At 40.2% G+C, this 18,108-nt stretch overlaps 1 protein-coding gene across 1 annotated transcript; it reads right to left on the bottom strand.

The window, feature by feature from the left end:
• Window positions 1-278: 278 nt before the first annotated feature.
• Window positions 279-17,145, bottom strand: sh3rf2 (SH3 domain containing ring finger 2). Its single transcript, XM_016235525.1, has 9 exons — window positions 16,789-17,145; window positions 14,648-14,932; window positions 12,914-13,009; window positions 10,744-11,049; window positions 3,578-3,699; window positions 3,204-3,374; window positions 2,042-2,283; window positions 741-1,027; window positions 279-608 (listed from the first exon to the last, which is right to left on the bottom strand). Exons 1-9 carry the CDS (start codon window positions 17,143-17,145, stop codon window positions 279-281), a joined length of 2,196 nt encoding a protein of 731 aa, XP_016091011.1.
• Between the last annotated feature and the right edge of the window lie 963 nt (window positions 17,146-18,108).

Below are 18,108 nucleotides of genomic sequence, written 5' to 3'. Positions count from 1 at the left end.
TAGGTGAAAGAGGTTCGGCTGACAAAAGAAGTTTGGGAATGCCTGCATTGCATGTAGCTAAATAAGACGTGAATTTGTGCATTTTAAAGTGTTTGAAAGACAAAAGCCTTCCAAAGGCAAAGACTTGTGAATAATATGTAATCATGTAATAAATAAATGTAATCCAGATTACATGTAAAAAATAATACAATAGCCTTAAAAATCTTTTAATTGCTTAGTATTCTTATCATCCGTTTTTTCAATCTGATTATCATCAGTGTTATCCCATTGTCACGGAATTATACATGTTTTAGTTCTGCTTCAGTCTGTATTCTCTGATATGACAATCGATTAATGTGATTAGAGCCGGGCTGGTTGTTGATCAGTACTGGCTTCATATTTAACGAGAGGCAGTCCATAGAAGCATGATCCGGGCCTGCGCTCTTTCTGGGTACGAGTGTTTTTGTGTCTTTAAGAACTAATGTACTTCCATCCCGACCCAAGATGGCTGAAGGGTTCCAGTGGTCCAGAGCCGAAAGACCAGGCTGGGAACTAGAGATTTGTCCTGCAGATGCCATTTTTGATGTCTGAGGAGCATCATGAGTCAGGAACCGCACTGACTTTACTGGCTAAAAGAACAACAACAAAACATGCCGATGTAATTCAATTGAATATTTGTGAGCATTTGAGAGTGAACTATCCCATTAAATCCTAAATCATCACAACTCTTAGCCCTAAAACGCTTGCAGGAGCTGTTTTACCTTCTCTGTATTGTGCTTATGAGCGTCTGGTTTGACCAGAATGGACTGAGGCGCTGCGGTGGCCTCTTTCTGGACCGGGTCCCTGCTGACCGTTTGATATCCACCAGCAGAGGGAGCTGTGGTTTCATATGCCCAATGCTGCACCTTCATAGGGTTCGAGAACAAACCGTTTCTCTTTTTGGGAAGCACAGGTGAACGACCGAAAGTATAGATCTGCCCCAAATCCTGAGGTGGAGGCTGAAGGCTTACGATGGAATTTGAATTGTAGTTTCCGTGATGAGGCAAGCCTAAACAAAAGGCAGAGCAGAAATGAATCAGCCCACCAGACTGACTAATTTCTGTGTGTCACCTAAACCTAAAAATATATGAAGAGAGAATAATGACCCTATATAAATGTTCTAATCTAAATGAACTGAAAATGATTGTACATATTTTTAAATTGAAAGAAGTCTCTTATGCTCACCAAGACTTCATTTATTTGATCAAAAATACTGTTTAAACAGTAATATTGTCAACTTTTATACATATATATATATATATTTGAAAATGTAATTTATTGCTGTGATCAAAGCTGAATTTTCAGCATCATTACTCCAGTCTTCAGTGTCACACGATCCTTCAGATTTGATGCTCAAAAAACTCACATCTCATTATGTTGAAAACAGTTGTGCGGCTTCATATTTTTGTGGAAACGGTGACACATTTTTTCTTTCAGGATTCTTTGATGAATAGAACGTTCAAAAGAACAGCATTTATTAACAGAAACATTCTGTAACATTATAAATGTGTTTACTGTCACATTTGATCAATCTATTGTGTTCTTGCTGAATAAAAGTATTTTTTCCCCTAAACTTTTAAACGGTAAATGGTTTTCATAAAAATGTTAAGCAGCAAAAATGGTTTTTAACATTGATAATAATCAGAAATGTTTCTTGAGCAGCAGATCAGCATATTAGAATGATTTCTGAAGGATCATGTGACACTGAAGACTGGAGTAATGCTGCTGAAAATTCAGCTTTGATCACAGGAATAAATTACATTTGAAAATAAATTTGAATATAATACAGTAATTTTACATTTAAAAAATATTTTACAATATTACTGCATTTTTTTAAATAAAAAAATGCAGCCTTGGTGAGCAGAAGAGATATATAAAATAAAAAAAACATAGTGTATCTTGGCTTAAAATGTCAAAATGTATAAATAAAACACAAGTTGGACTAGTTTTTCCAAATAGAACAGTTGCAAGCGCAACTTATTGATTTATTTTGTCACAGCGTGTCGGGCTCGTTGGCTCTCACCCCTGTGTGTGGTGTGGAGGGTGCGTCTCACTGTGCTCCATCCCTGTTTTCCACCCAGCTGCGGCGCTCTCCCAGGACTGGCAGATTGCATCAAAGCCATTGTAGTTGAAGGAGTGTCTGCGTTTACTTTGTCTAGGGCCAGGACAACAGCTTGCGGCTTGTGTGGGGTGTGGCGTTTTGTTGACACTGTACTTGTATTAGGAATGGCAGGTTTGGTTTGTTCAAGAAACCTTGCAGATGTTCTGTGGGAAAGTCAGAATATTACTGTAACCTTGATTATCAAGATAATAAGTGCTTGTAAAACTAAAACGGTTCTGATTAGAACTAAAAAAGCATGCACTGTGAATTGCATTAAAGAAACTGATCTGAAGAGCCCATCAATATTTTTAACAGTGTGTTTAAGATATTAAATAATGTACAGACAGAGTAGGGGTGTGCGATAATATCGTAACTGTTGTTTTAACGATAGGCCTATGTTAGCCGACACTATGAGTATGTCATTCACTTTGCAAAAAACAAACAAAAACACATCTTGAGAGTCCAAAAGCATTCACTGCATGATGAAGCCTATTAGAATGCAGTTAAAATTACCCTATAATTCAAGTTATGAAAGCAAGAACTATCCCTGTATGGGTTTCAACAGTTCAGCAAACAAGAAGTTATTATTGAGTAACATTTTAGATACAATATTGTCTGTTTTTTTCTGTTTCGACAACGAAAATAGTTCCAAACAGAGCCGGAGCAGAACATTTGTGCGTTTTGAATGTTTTTGAACGAATCAATTGAGTCAATGATTCAATGACACTTTCAAAAAGACAATCACTTGCTTTGTTTCTAAATGAGTCAGCCGTTTTGAATGAATCGTTTGAACGAATGATTCAATGAATCACTCATTACAACGGGGACTTTCTGCCACCTACTGGCAGTTTTAGTGTCATATTTATTTATCCATAACCTTAAACCAGCGTAAAAAACACACTCAGCAATATATTGTTTAATTATTGTTATAAAAAAAATCCCAATAAATATAAAAATATAATTTTTTGTCAATATCGCACACCGCTAGTAAGGAGATTAAGCAGCAAAGTATTGGAAGCATGTTTTGTAGAAGTGTTGTTACTGTATGTAACCCATCTGTACTATGAATTGTACTTCTGCTCACCTGAGCACAGGTGTAACATAGTTAGCCGGCAGGATCCCTACTTTGCCTGTTCTGAGAGACAGTCCACGCAGCCAGCCCTCTTTGAATTTCCCATAAACCCCCACCATTTCACCCTTCCTCAGTTCCAGCTCCTCAGAGTGATGAGGCGTATAGGAATACAGCGCCGCACACCTAAACATATCAAGTAGTTCAAAAATGAAAATGCTGCCATTATTTACTCACGCAAACCCATACTTTGACATATGAGGGGGAAAATCAATGTAAAGATTCTTCATAAACACATTAAGATATACAAATTTAAAATTGTTTAGCTTTAATTCAAGAAAATCTTTTAGATGATCATCAAAGATACATATGATCCCAGAAACACTTACACACTGATGGAGAGCTGCTGGGTGGCAGACATCTTGCTCTCTGACGGCAGGGGGGACGCCTGAGGGTTAATCAGTGCCATGGTGATGGTCGGCGGACTTTCACCACTCATTGTTCTGTCTCTCTGTAATAGTCAGAAAGTAACTGGTAATTTTCTTATCTTTGCGCAGACACTGACAGCAATGTAATCTCTTCAGTACAAGTGTAGAACAGATTTGTTGAACTCCAAACATCCATGCTTATGTAGCCTTCTGATAACATATGTTGAATAATAGTAGTAAAGTTTTCAATAACTTTATGAAAACTAATTAACAAAACAAAGACACAAAGTAAGACAAGAGGAAAAAATAAGGCAAGACAAAAACAAAATAAATAAAAAAAGACAAGACTAAACAAAAGGCAAAAACAAAGCAAAACAAAAAACATGATGGGCAAAACAAAATAAAAAAGATGACAAAAAACAAAGCAAAAACAAGATAAACAAAACACAAGAATAAAAACAACACAAAATGAGCAACATCAAAATAAACAAAGACCAGACTAAAAACAAAAGGCAAAACCAAGCAAAACTAAAACAAGCTAAAACAAAAAAGACTAAAAACAAAGCAAAACTAAATAAACAAAAGACTAAAAAAATGACAAAAACGAAGCAAAACAAAAAACAAGACAAGACAAAAATAAAATTAACAAAAGACAAGACTAAAACAAACACAAAAACCAACCCAAAACAAAAAACAAGGTGACAAAAACAAAATTAAACAAAAGACAAGACTAAAAACAAAGCAAAAAAGCTATGGGGACGGTATACCCATGCCACCATGCTGAGGGGAGTGCATGCCAGAACCATGGCGAGCACTAAGTACCAACTCTACCATATTGCTATGGAAGTCACCCCTGGGACGTTAGACGGCTGTCAGTGACATTATTCCCTACGGCCAAAGGCCTATGCTACATACCCCAAATACTTACCTGTTAGGGCCAGACTCCTGGGCCCGGGGTAGAGCTCAAGGCTTGGAATCAGGAATAGATTCCTTTAAGGGAATACGACCAAGAGCCTAGAATCATACTAGTCTTGGCCTGTCACACAGGGGCTACCGCGCTTTCTCTTTGTATGTGCTGAAGGAACTGTGTCAGACCCCTAGTAGCAACACCCTGTTAAAGTAGGTATCCAGAGGATACACGTGACCCGTGTCTGAAGCATACATTGAAAAAACACCAACTCGTTGGCCGGCGACAGCCATGACGTCACTACCGGTGCGACTACAGTATAAATCGGTGCCGGGAGCTACACATCGTTCACTTCTTCGTCTGAAGCTTGCGTCCGCAGCATGGCAAGAAACCTAGAGGACGCAGTGTCTCGTTCCCTACTCAGGGAACCATGGTTACATAAGTAACCTGAGACGTTCCCTTTCATGGGAACTTCGAACTGCGTCCTCTAGGGGTCGCTATGGGGAACGGTATACCCACGCCGCCATGCTGAGGGGAGTGCAAGCCAGAACCATGGCGAGCACTAAGAACCAACTCTACCATATTGCTATGGGAGTTGCCCCTGGGACGTTTAGACGGCTGTCAGTGACGTTATTCCCTACGGCCAAAGGCCTAGGCTACATACCCCAAACTACTTACCTGTTAGGGCCAGACTCCTGGGCCCGGGGTAGAGCTCAAGGCTTGGAATCAGAAACAGATTCCTTTAAGGGAATACGACCAAGAGCCTAGAATCATACTAGTCTTGGTCTGTCACACAGGGGCTACCGCACGTTTGTCTTGTGGTGAAGGAACTGTCTCAACAGATCCTTAGTAGCAATACCCTGTTAAGTAGGTATCCAGAGGATACATAGGGGGAGTGGTGCCCAAGGCAGAACCGGGGTTTTAAACCACTCAAAAAGAGCACGAAGTCTTGCGCGTAGCTCTTACCATACAGGATTTTTAGAAAAGTGGGCAAAGCATAACGTGCACACTTACCACTTATGTGGATTTTAGAAAAGTGGGCAAAGCATAACGTGCACACTTACCACTTATGTGGATTTTAGAAAAGTGGGCAAAGCATAACGTGCACACTTACCACTTATGTGGATTTTAGAAAAGTGGGCAAAGCATAACGTGCACTACACTTGCATACCGTTCTAGGGGTTTCTCGTGGCACCCTGAAAAGGCAGCCTATAGATAAAAATAGCGTATCCCCAGACGCTATATCTACGGCTATAATGCTGGAGTGGCTAGCAGTAAATCTGTAGCTGGGGGAGAACATCCAGCTCTTAATGGAGAGGGAGCTCAACCTACAGCATGTTCCCATGGTGGAACAGCTAGCAGTTATTCAGCTGAGGGAGCAACACACTCAGTTCTCAAACCGAGACGGGGCTCGACCTGCAGCATGTTCCGCACTGGAACAGCTAGCAATAGTTTACTTAGCTGTGGGGGCAACACACCTAGTTCTCAGTCGAGAAGGGGGCTCGGCCTACAGCATGTTCCAATGCAGGAACGCTAGCAGTAGTTTACCTTGGCTGAGGGAGCACAAACCCAGCTCTCAACGAGCGGGGGGGGGGGGCTCGACCTGCAGCATGATTGAAAATCAGAGGGGTAAGCATACTGCAGTCTAGCCAAACTCTCATTCAGGTAACCCTTTGATAAAAGGGGAGCATTGTCTCAATACTACCATGAGGACAGCCCATGGAGCGAGGAATCTAACTCCTCAGAGAGGATTAACGCTCGAAAGAGACATCATACTCACAATAACCCTCAATGGTGAGGGGGGTTGATGCCTCAAGGGGATATCCTGGTGATCGGGAAAAACCCCTCAGGGCGACCCGGATACGGTAGACCAGTCAGGGTAGCATGAAAGCGTAAACCCCAGCCTGGACGTCCAGGAAATTCTTTGCAGTGACACCGGGGGCCTGATAATCACAAAACTCCCGCAGAAGCCTGTGTTATGGCCGCATGATCCAGGAAGTATGAAACCTTACTTACCTTCTGGACATATCTCGACGAGTGAGTTTATAAACACTGCAAGTCGAGCACCCGGTTTCTGACCCCAGCACGGGAAACACTGCAAAGAAACTAGCAGAAGGGTACACACAACCACCAGTTTCATAGCACATACATATATTTATATACATATATTTAGACATGGATCGTACTCACCCACCACGGCTCCCGCGTTGGAGCTCTGTCCGGAAAGCCTCTAGACCGGACCTTCAGTAAGGTGGTTACTATGATAACCATAGAACCAACCAAAACATCATAGGTCCAGAAGGAGACTGTTATGCAGGAAGCTTCCACCTGACCTCGGTCAGGTGGCGATATGGTGGTTACAGGGGAATTAGGAAGGGGAAGAAAGGGGTAGATGTTACACCCCCTGAGGGAAAGAGTGGATACCTAAGTATTACTCTGATCCGGACGAAAGCTCTGACGCCTTGTCTGGATCACATCCCTCAGGTCTTGCCTACCTCCCTTCGACCCACGATACTTCCTACCCCTACCCGCAGGCGGAGGAGGAGCGCGAGTCGCGACACTAGCCTTCTGTGCTCGTCTCTGATCCTCAAATCGAGACGGGCCAGGACCCCTGGTTTGTTCGGGCTCAGACCTGGACCTTCGTGGAATGAAGGTTTTGAAGGCCGCTGAGCGTGCCTTCGCCTCCCTGAACTTTTCGATGACCGTCTCAACGGATGTACCAAAAAGTTCAGAGGGCGAAACCGGGGCATCGAGAAGAAAACCCCTTTCTTTCTTCCCGATGTCTGCCAGGTTTACCCACAGCTGCCTCTCCGTTACTACCATCGCTGCCATAGATCTGCCCATGGCAGAGGCAGCCTGCTTAGTAGCACGAAGAGCAAGATCCGTGGTGCGGCGTAACTCAGCCATCTCATCAGAAGAAAGGCCCTCGCCTTTATCCAGGTCTTTCAGCAGATCAGCCTGGTATGCTTGGAGCACCGCCATCGTGTGCAGTGAAGCAACAGCCTGACCTGCTGCTGCGTATGCCTTGCCATTCATTTTAGATGTAGCTTGAAGAGGCATGGATGGCAAGGAGGGAGTTTTGAGAGATGATGTCTCTCCCATAGAGAGATAGCTCGCTAGCGTCTCTTCTACAGGGGGCATTCTCTCATAGCCGTTTTCGCGCACCGCCTCGATATTCGCATAACTGGTATGCTGAAACCGATGGATGCGTGAGGAAAACGGCTTCTTCCATTCCTTCTCGATCTCCGTATGGAGATCAGGAAGGAAAGGAAGACTCACCTGAGCTGGAGGGTTATGGCCAGCAAGATAACGTTCGTCGAGACGACCTCGCGACGCCACTTCCTTAGTCCGCTTCCATGGCAAGTCAAGTCTTGCCGTGGCGCGACCCATAACCTCTAAGAGCTCATCATACGCAGGGCAGGAGGCTTGAGAAGGCTCAGCCTCAGCTTCTTCACTCTCATCATCCATTTCCTGCTCTTCCTGGGCTGAACCCAGCAGAGCACTGGCCCCTGGATCAGATGATGTTAAAGAGAGAACATCATCCTCCAGTGGCTGTCTCTCGCCCCCCGCCGATGAGCGCGAGAAGGAAAGCCCCTCTCTAAACTCATCGGCCAGGTCCACCTGAGATCCCCACGAGCTCATTCTCCTCCGTGCCTCAGCAGCGGAGGGTCCTGAACCGCGGGAAGCAGATGGCTGCCCCTCTTTACTTGAAAAGAGAGACAAACGAGAACGGAGTTTTTTCATTGGAAAAAACTCGCGATGCACGCAGATTGCCCCCTCGAGGACATCGCGTGCGTGCTCTTCGCCCAAACAAACAACACATAGATCGTGTGTGTCATCTGGTGTCAAATAGTGATGACACGGATGCACACACCTTCTAAATGCTCTGCTAGTGCTCGCCATAATGAACAGAGATAGCTCTTACTTTTTCCTTGGAAATGCACGCTTCAAACAGAACAGTCAATGAAGACGAAGAAGAGAATGATGTGTGCTCCCGGCGCCTATTTATACTATAGTTGCCCCGGTAGTGACGTCAAGGCTGTCGCCGGCCAACGAGTTGGTGTTTTTCAATGTATGCTTCAGACACGGGTCACGACGAGGCGTTCCCCATAGCGACCCCTAGAGGACGCAGTTCGAAGTTCCCATGAAAGGGAACAGCCTCAGACTGAGACTTTTCCAAAGCACTGATATCCAACAACTAATGGGCTCGTGGAAGAGAGTCTGGTCAGTTGAGTCATGAGTCTTCCTCCTAAACTAAGATCCAGTCTAAAATTAGTGCGTTATTAAAGCATGATGAAACGAGAGACCAATCTGTGAATTCTGTAACTTTGACAATTTCCACGCCTCTCTTAATCACTTACACCTACAGTATGTCCCATAATTATCTCAGAGAGAGCAGGTGATTACAGCTTAGTTACATCAGCACTGCCACAGAAGACACAGAAGGCCTAGACAGTTATACATTAACATGTTTTATTCAAAGCGACTTACAAATGAGAAATACAGCATAGGTGATTCCTCCTAGAGAGGCGGTAACATAAGAAGTGCTGCGATCCAAATTACATGTTAAAACTACCAGATAACTACAATAGAATAGAGCATGTATTTTAAGAGAGTCAGTTCGGTCCCGCAGTATATTGCACTGAAATCCTGGTGTAGCATTTACTTTGAAATACTTTTCACTCTTTCTTCAAATTCTTTTCACAATTTCATAAATAATTACAAAGATATGGCACATTGAATTAAACTTGAAATTTGGAGTAGAAAGACATAAAACATACTCCAAAAATCTTTAAAAAATAAATAAAATAAATAAATATATATATATATATAAAACATCCCTGTGTGGGTTTTATGTCTTTTATATTTATATAGTTAATAATATCACACAAGCAACAGCCATTTTCAAATCGCAAATGTGATATTAATTTTACACAACCGTATATATTCAAAAAACATGAATTTAATTGAGTGAGTTACATTTTAGACACAATATTGTCTGTTTTTTTCTGTTTCGCCCACAAAAATAGTTTAAATCAAAGCCGGATCAGAATATTTGTCTGTCTGAGAGTGTTTCCTTCCTGAATGAATCTGTTTGTGAATGAATCAATGATTCCAAGGAATGAATCCAAGGAATCACTCATTAAGACAGGAACTTGTCGCCACCTACTGGCAGTTTTAGTGTCATATTTATTTATCCATAATAGGCCTAAACCAGCCAAGGTACCAGTATTAAAACACACTCAGACAAAACATTTTTAATTATAGTTTTCGTAAAATCTCAATAAATATAGAGATATAATTTTTTGTCAATATCACACACCTCTACAGCACCTTCTGCAAAATCTTCTTTTGTGTTCCATTAAAGTAAGACGCTCATGACGTGACGGGTTTGCACCGGCGATGAGTAAATAATGACGTAATATTTATTTTTGGGTGAACTATTGCTTTAAATATTTTCTTTCCCATCAGAAAGACGCTGCTGAGTCAGAAACAGTGGGCATGTATCCTGTGGCTTCAGAGTGTTGCACAATCTGAAGAAAAAACACAAATAATGCACAAAATCCAGTGTTAACTGGCCCCTGGGTAGGTTGTAATATGAGTGACTCGTCTCTCCGTGATGTGATGTTCTCCTCGCCTTCTATTAATGACCCAGCTGATGGCAGGAGGAGAGAGAGAGTCACCGCTCAGTGGAGAGAAATGAGCCTTTCAACCAGATAAGAGGAAAGTGTTATGTAACCCTATATGAGTCATGAGCTTGATAACAGAGAATGGGGCATTTTTAGCTCTCAAACACACTGGCTTCCTCTCACACAGGAAAACATCTCATACTGACAGAGGAGAGAAATATTTACACCTGTTTTTGAGGGAAAAGTCAAGAAAATGCAAGAGGGAACAGCTCCTTTTAGGTGATTTCAGTGCATTATTTCTAATAAAATCAAACGTGTGACACCGACACAATCTTGTGAAGCGGGCACATTTGCATCACAGACACATTACGATATTATAATACTAGTTCCGTGTCTATACAAACACATCTCCGACTCATCGAATCCAAATAGGATGTTAAACTCACCATTTATAATTTAGTGTAGCTAAATCACTGCACTGAATGAAAAAAACGCATGCATGGCTAAAAAAAAATGCATGGCTAACTAATCGCATGTCTGCATAGCAAATAAACAGCCAATCATAATTCAAACAAACAGGGGCTGCTCACCTTAGGCAAGTTTCTGTGAGAGCTCCTCAGACGTGGCTTGTTAAACGTGGCGAGTTGTGGTGTCTTGCCGGAGGACGGCTGTGCGCTGGAGCTGATGTGAAGCGGCTGCTGGCTCTGGCTGAAGGGAGGATAGTTCAGGCTGTTCAGCAGACTGACATTTGGAGGCCTGGCCGACTTGTGAGACGCTCCAGCGATCCGCCTGGGGACGCAAGCATCGGCGTTGACCCTGCCGCCGCTCCGTGGGTGCGATTCCACCGAGTCTCTCCTTTTGCGTTTTTCCAGAAGCTCGTACGCCGCCGGATTCAGCTGCAACGGGAAAACACAAAGCAGTTTAAAAAGAAGCCGAGATGCACAATAAAGCCATGCTGGGTTGCATAAGTCCCTCTACCTGCTGCGTCTGAGTTTGTCAGAAAGAAAAGTGCTATTAGTCCCACCTGCTCGCCCTAAACTTCCTGTGTAAGTGGCAGCTGGAGCTGCCGATCGGAGGAGCGCGGCGTTACGATGGACTGGTGCAGCACATGTGGGCAGGAGAAGTGACGCTCCCCCTCTCTGTTCCCATGATGTGCTGCTCTGCCACCGAAGTAAAAGAAAGCATTACTGTGCCTTCACGCCTGGCTGCTCACCGCTGAGATGCCCGACCGGTGTTGAGAGCGAGGCTGCCTGTTTTATCTGCCTAACCTCAGATACAGCATTCCTATCTGGAGCTTGATTATCCGCTGGCACATGAAGTTCACTGGAGCAGCAGTGGTGGAAGAATGCACATCAGTCACAGGACTGCTGCGTCACAGATAGCAAGCTCACTAAAAGCTCGTTATCATGCTCCGTAAGTAGCTACCGCCACCATCAGCACTAAGTGATAAGGGCCTATTGTTCTGAATTTAACTGTGACATTAAACAGAGACGATTAGGGGACACTAAAAAGATTGGCAAGCAATGACGAAGATTTCACGTCACACTGTAATTTATGAGTGAAATATTTTTTTATTATTATTGCATAAAGTGCAAAATAGTCAAAAAAAATCTGGGTTTTAATTCCAAAATCAAAAGAATGATATTTTGCACAAAGAAGCCTATTGTTAGGATCATTACATTTTTGCTGTGACATTATTTTCATGACAATTAAGCAAATATTCTCCATTCTCAGTGGTCTAATCATTTTCTCATTACTGTAGTTGCTTAAATCAGGGGTCTTCGGGCTGTGGCGGCACTGCAGGGGTCTGCCAATTACTGTTTGATCTGAACTTTTGGTTACCGAAAATATGCAATAAGCAAAAATACAATATTAAGTTAACTTCAGCCAAAGCTCAAGTTAAAAAAACTAAAGTTCAGAAGTTCACTATTGCATTTAATCATTACATTGTTTGGAGCATAAGAGGGCAATTGGGATTATTTATTTTTTATTTATCTTATTAATGTATTTATTACAATTTATTTGTAAACTCAAAATGTTATGTACAACTATATGCACATCAATAATAAATATTTCAGGCATTTTCAATGTAATGTAAGCATCACAACAAAGTATGTGAATCAGGGTTATTGTAGTTAACTAAAACCATAAAAAACATATTTTCATTACTTGAAATAAGTTAAATAAAATATAAAACAACTTATTTAACAATTTATTTCAGCAAGTTTTCAAGGCAACATTTCTCAGTTTCATTTTCAGGTTAACTTGATGTACTAAAATAACTAAAACCGAAATGATTAAAAACTACAAAAATAACAAAAGACACAAAATTGCTAACAATTTTAACTAAAATTACCATGAAAATATTACAAAATAATATAATATTAAGTATTAACGAGAAGACTAAATAGTATCTCAGTGATACTAAAATAACACTGATGTAAATACAGTAATATTGTATACTTTGTGCAAGCTTTTATTAAAGTGCAATGCTTATTTTCATACAAATATGACAGAAAAAGGTTGAAGACTCCTGGTTTAAATTGCTAAACCGATTCGAATGTAGTTTTATTTATGCTCATTTTAAAATAATAATAAAAAACATTGTCCAATATTTTTGCAGTGCAGTGAAAATTTAAAAATAGACTTTTTACTTTATGCAAAATATTATTTCTTGTTTTATTATTTTATGATTATCTGGACATTTCTTTGGGAGATTCAACGTGTTTTGAAATCGAGAATAAAAGCCTGTTGTCTTACCTCTGTGAGCTCCAAAGGAAAAATCCCAACTTTGTCTCCAAGTTTGCCCTCGACCCAATTTTCATTCACTTGTTTAATAAGAGTAATGCTGTCTCCCTGCGAGGGGGAAGAGAGATAGGCATGTGTTAGGCTGCTGTGGGTGCAGGACGTCCCTGAAGACGTTTACTCGGCTTGAATCACTCTAAGCTGCAGGCTCATTACACCCTTTACTCGGCTCCAGACCCATTTGGACCATCTGCTCTCAGAAAAAAATATAAACACTGCAGGAAAATGTCCTTTAATGGATGCTGTGCCTGAGTCAGAACTGTTATATAATTCAAGTCCTGCGGTGTGACTAACAATACTGCTACATCACAGAGCCCAAAGAAGAGAGCTTTATTTGCTTCCCAGGTTCCACACTGAATCACAAAATTGAGGCAAGTAATACTAAACATGCTTATGTTCAACATACAATGGCCCCAAAAAGTATTTAGACACTTCACTCACACATACAAATCTAGGAATATAATTGAAGTGGCACTAAATAAAAAAATTTAAATAATCCCATGTTTCTTATGCTCCAATCAATGCTCCAAGAAATGCCGTTTCTGTTTTGGAATTAAAATAATAATAATAATAAAGGTAATTTTTATGATTTTTTAAATCTCACACTTCAGACTTTTTCTATAAAAGTCACAATGACATTTAAAAACAAAAACAAACAAACAGAATTTCAAGATGTAAACTCAGAATTCAGAGAAAAAAGTTAGAATTCTGAATTTATAACTCACAATTCTGACTTTTTTTCTCTGAATTACGAGAAACAAAGTTTGAATTGTGAGATATAACTCAAAAATGTAATTGTGAGAAAAACGTTACATTTACATGTTTTTATTCTGTGGCAGAAACGGGCTTCCATATTTTGTGGCTGTTAAAGTAGTTGCAAAGGTCATCACAAATATAGCTTAGAAAAGTGCAGTCTAGCATTATTGAGCAGATGGCACTTGCTTTGATGTTTTGTTAATGCAAACACATTTTTGATCACTTAAAGGGTTAGTTCACCCAAGAATGAAAATTATGTAATTAATTACTCACCCTCGTGTCGTTCAAACCCCGTAAGACCTTCGTTCATCTTCAGAACACAATTTAAGATATTTTTTGATGAACTCTGAGGGCTCTCTGACCCGCCCATAGACAGCAAGGGAACTACCACGATCAAGGTCCAGAAAAGTACCAAGATGATCGTCAAAGTAGTCTGTGTGACATCAGTGCTTCAACTGTAAATTTACGAAGCTACGAGAATACTTTTTTGTGCAAAGAAAACAAAAATAACGACTTTATTCCACATTTTCGTATCAGTAGAATAAAGTCGGAATAAAGTTATTTTCTCGTAGCTTCGTAACTTTACAGTTGAAGCACTGATGTCACACGGACTACTTTGTCGATCATCTTGGGACTTTTCTGGACCTTGATCGTGGTAGTTACCTTGCTGTCTATGGGCGGGTCAGAGAGCACTCACATTTCATCAAAAATATCTTAATTTGTGTTCCGAAGATGAACGAAGGTCTGACGGGTTTGGAACGACACGAAGGTGAGTAATTAATGACAGAATTTTCATTTTTGAGTGAACTAACCCTTTAAGTGTACAAATTTTTTTGTGGCCTCTTTACCAACCCAACTGAATTGTGGCAGTACATTGATTAAAGAAGAAGAAATCAAATGAAATGGGTAGGTCTATAAAGCACAGAGACGAGCCTTGAAGAAGTTTAAGCATTCCTTGCTGTCGTCCGTATCCAGACTGTTAGCATTGAAGTCATAAAGTGCTCTGCAGAGGGCCAGCGGCTGCGGCTGCGGCTGCGGCTGCGGCTGCGCACTTATGACCCGCACCACATCCACTGGAACCAGACCGCTGCTGTCTTTGCCTTCGCCATAATACCAGTTATCATCTACTCTCCAGCGCAGATGAATGATGCCACCTGACTTCATCGTCAGCTCTCCAGGTGCATTTCCCTGGAAATCATATAAAGCTTGAGCTTGCACCTGAAACAAATAAAAAATGCATAGGGAAGACTGTCAAGAACTTATCCTGATCATAACTCAAATAAAAATTATGAAGCCATTCTAGGGCCATTATATTTTTATATTGTGCCATTATTTTCATGACAATTAAATACATACTGTAATGCACACAAAAAAAAAGATATATCACTTGAATTATTACAAAAATTAAGCTTTCCATGTACAAAGGGGTTTTCAAAAATCAAAAAAATATAAAAGTTTAATACAGCTTTCATTTTTCCACCAAATATTAGAATGTATTCTGTTTCGTTTATTTTTTCTGAGACAAAAATAATGACTATCATACATGCATGTTTACCTTGATTTACAGCAGACACCCACTATAATGTCATTCAGTTTAACAATAGTTCATATACCAAAAAATCTGGTCAGGCAGATTAAGAACAAGAAACATTAGATGACATTAAAAGACTCTAAGGATCACAGTTCAGCCCCCCAAAAACTAACTCATTATCATTTTCAATCTTTACCAATCCTACTAAACCTATCCTTCAAACCACTACATTTCACTCTGCAAGAAGTTTTTAAACATTTAAAATATAAAATTTAGTATAATCACTTTTTCTTTTATATATTTTAATAAGTACAGGTCAGAATTAGCATGTTGTTTCATTTTTATATAAATATGCAGTATCTGTTATACATTATTTCACCCATATGTTGACAGCTTATTTTGACAATGGTATTCTAAACATTAAAGTAGACACTTTATTTGCATTTAATATGATTTCTATGTATATAAATAAATCACTTTTGTAAATTTAATTACAGAAGTGTAATTGTCTCGTATTTGACCCTAATATATATATATATATATATATTTTATTTTTATTTTTTCTGATATATGAGTATAAATAAAAGTACATTGAATTTTGTACAAAACATATCATAAAATAAGTTTAAGACCCCTGGTTTAAATTGTAAAACAGATCTGAAAGTACAGTTGAAGAATGCATTATGGTATACCTGTTGTATTTTTTTTTAATTTATGCTCTTTTTAATAATAATAAAAAGCTACATTGAATAGCTAAATAGATATTAGAAAAGTGAAACATTAATGCAAAAATATATATTAATAAAAAAATATTATTAGTTTATTTTTTCAAATAACACAGCATCTAACAGCGCTCTTTATTGTATATTATCTCTCAGTACTTCAAATGCACGTTTACTAAATCAGAGGCGTGGAATGAGAAACGCAGTGGGAAAAGTAAAGAAGTAAAGTTTCCCCAGAGCTCAAAAGCATCCCAAACTTTTAAACAGCATTACTGTTTGTGGCTGCAAATGCAATGGCATTTTTCCCAACTGAAATTCAAGTCCACCGACCTACTTAAACCAAACCAAGGCCCAGTGTGTTTCAATGGACATTGTTAAACACGCAGAGATAATGGGGCTCTTAAGCAAACTGACCTCCCATATAAGACAACACAAAAACCATACTGATATATTTAAATACACTGTACACAGTTCATCATGATTTACGCTGCACAGGATTATAGTTCTGTTGAAAAACAAACATCATGCTCGATCTGTTTAATGTGGCACGACCACAGACACGGTGTAATATGATACATACCGGAGAAAGTTTGGAAAATATTCATATTCTATATCAGAATAATAATAAATCGAATTCACATCACAACCCCAAAAAGATTCAAGCTTTTAATTCCGAAAGAAAAGCAAACAAGCCTAATCAAGCCTTAAGTGCATGTCACAAAAAACACTTAACAGCAGCTGCACAAAAAGACAAAGACTGCTTTTAAGTCAGTTCGTTATTCACGCTCTAATGCAACAAAAGCTCATGTCGTACTTCTTACCCCCTGTGTGTACTGCCCCGCTTTGGGCAGATCTTGAATGCGACTGCTTAAAAGGTCCTCCTGGACTGCAGAGCTGATATATCTGATGGATCTGTCCCTCGGTGCGCACAGCGGACCCCGTTCCTGGAGGCTCTCGAGGAGTCTCAGCAGCAGCGGGTTGGCAGGGAGCTCCTGCACTGATCCTGGAACAGCAGCTCTGCACTCTGGACAGCACATCTGATGAGGGTGTGAAGCCTCGTGCTGCTGAAGGCATGCCATGCAGAACGTGTGCTGGCACGGCAAGACCTTGGCAGACTCCTCCAAAGGCTCCATACACAAAGGACACTCCAACAGGTCCAAGACAGCCAGATCCTCCATCACTCCTCCAGCACACACACTTTTATAACATATTCAGAACTACTTTAGCCAAAAATACATATTAGACATCTTGGTAGCACTTTGATTTTACAGTCCTCTTACATACTATGTACGTAGGCTATTATAGTAATTACAATTACTAGGTAATAACTAGGTACTAATCCTAACCCTACCCCATAGTTACCTTATATTACCAGTTCTTAGGTAGGTACACTATAAGTAAGTGCATGTACGCTCACGTACTGTAAAATAAAGTGCAAACGACATCTTATTATATAATGATTTCTCACTGTAAACCTCGAGCTATGTACTTCCGTCAACACCTGTTCATTGTAATATGCAAATAGCCTAGGTGTGAACAGACGTAAATACAGTAAATACAGACACGAGCTTTGTAAAAAAAAAAAAATAGAATCTATATCTAATAATTAAGCTTACATGTCAAAACCATTTGTGCTGTTATGATCCTGAGGAAAAAACGAAAGGTGAGTTTGCATTGAACTCAAGATCGCACGAGCCGCGCGTGACGTCACGTCTACCTGCTGACACGAAACACCTTAACGAGGTATAGCCCAGGTATAAAACTGAACATTGTCCTCAAATACAGCTAAACATTCACATACCTGCTGTCCCGTAGGAATCGGAGAAGAGAGGAAAGGGCACAGGCGATTGAGAGAGCTGCTCTAAACTGGATGTTTGCGGTCAGGTGTCATCTTACAGCTTCAGTGTCACAGAGATTCAGCCAGAAATGCTCTGAATGTGACGGAAAACACTGCGGAAGACTGTGCACCTGTATCATTTAAACTATATCAATTAAATGATCAGCAGAGAGACATATTTATATGTATGACACATGCATTTATTTCCCAGGTGCTTAAGCTTTAGAAAATATTATTTGAGCTGTTTTATTTTCTGTGCATTTTTTTTTTTTTTTTTTTAGAATCTCCCTTTTTTTTTTTTTTT

Source organism: Sinocyclocheilus grahami, unplaced genomic scaffold (genome assembly GCF_001515645.1).
Source record: "Sinocyclocheilus grahami isolate Dianchi unplaced genomic scaffold, SAMN03320097.WGS_v1.1 scaffold470.1, whole genome shotgun sequence".
NCBI classification, from domain to species: Eukaryota; Metazoa; Chordata; class Actinopteri; order Cypriniformes; family Cyprinidae; genus Sinocyclocheilus; species Sinocyclocheilus grahami.
Note: the sequence above shows the minus strand (reverse complement) of the source record. Positions and strands in the feature narration are given on the sequence as shown.

Coding starts and splice junctions, on each gene's coding strand:
- sh3rf2 (XM_016235525.1), bottom strand. CDS start 17,145: ATGGAGGATCTGGCTGTCTTGGACCTGTTGGAGTGTCCTTTGTGTATG. Junction 1,028..2,041: donor CCTCCACACCACACACAGGG/GTGAGAGCCAAC, acceptor CCTTTTGTTTAG/GCTTGCCTCATCACGGAAAC. Junction 609..740: donor ATAAGCACAATACAGAGAAG/GTAAAACAGCTC, acceptor TTGTTCTTTTAG/CCAGTAAAGTCAGTGCGGTT.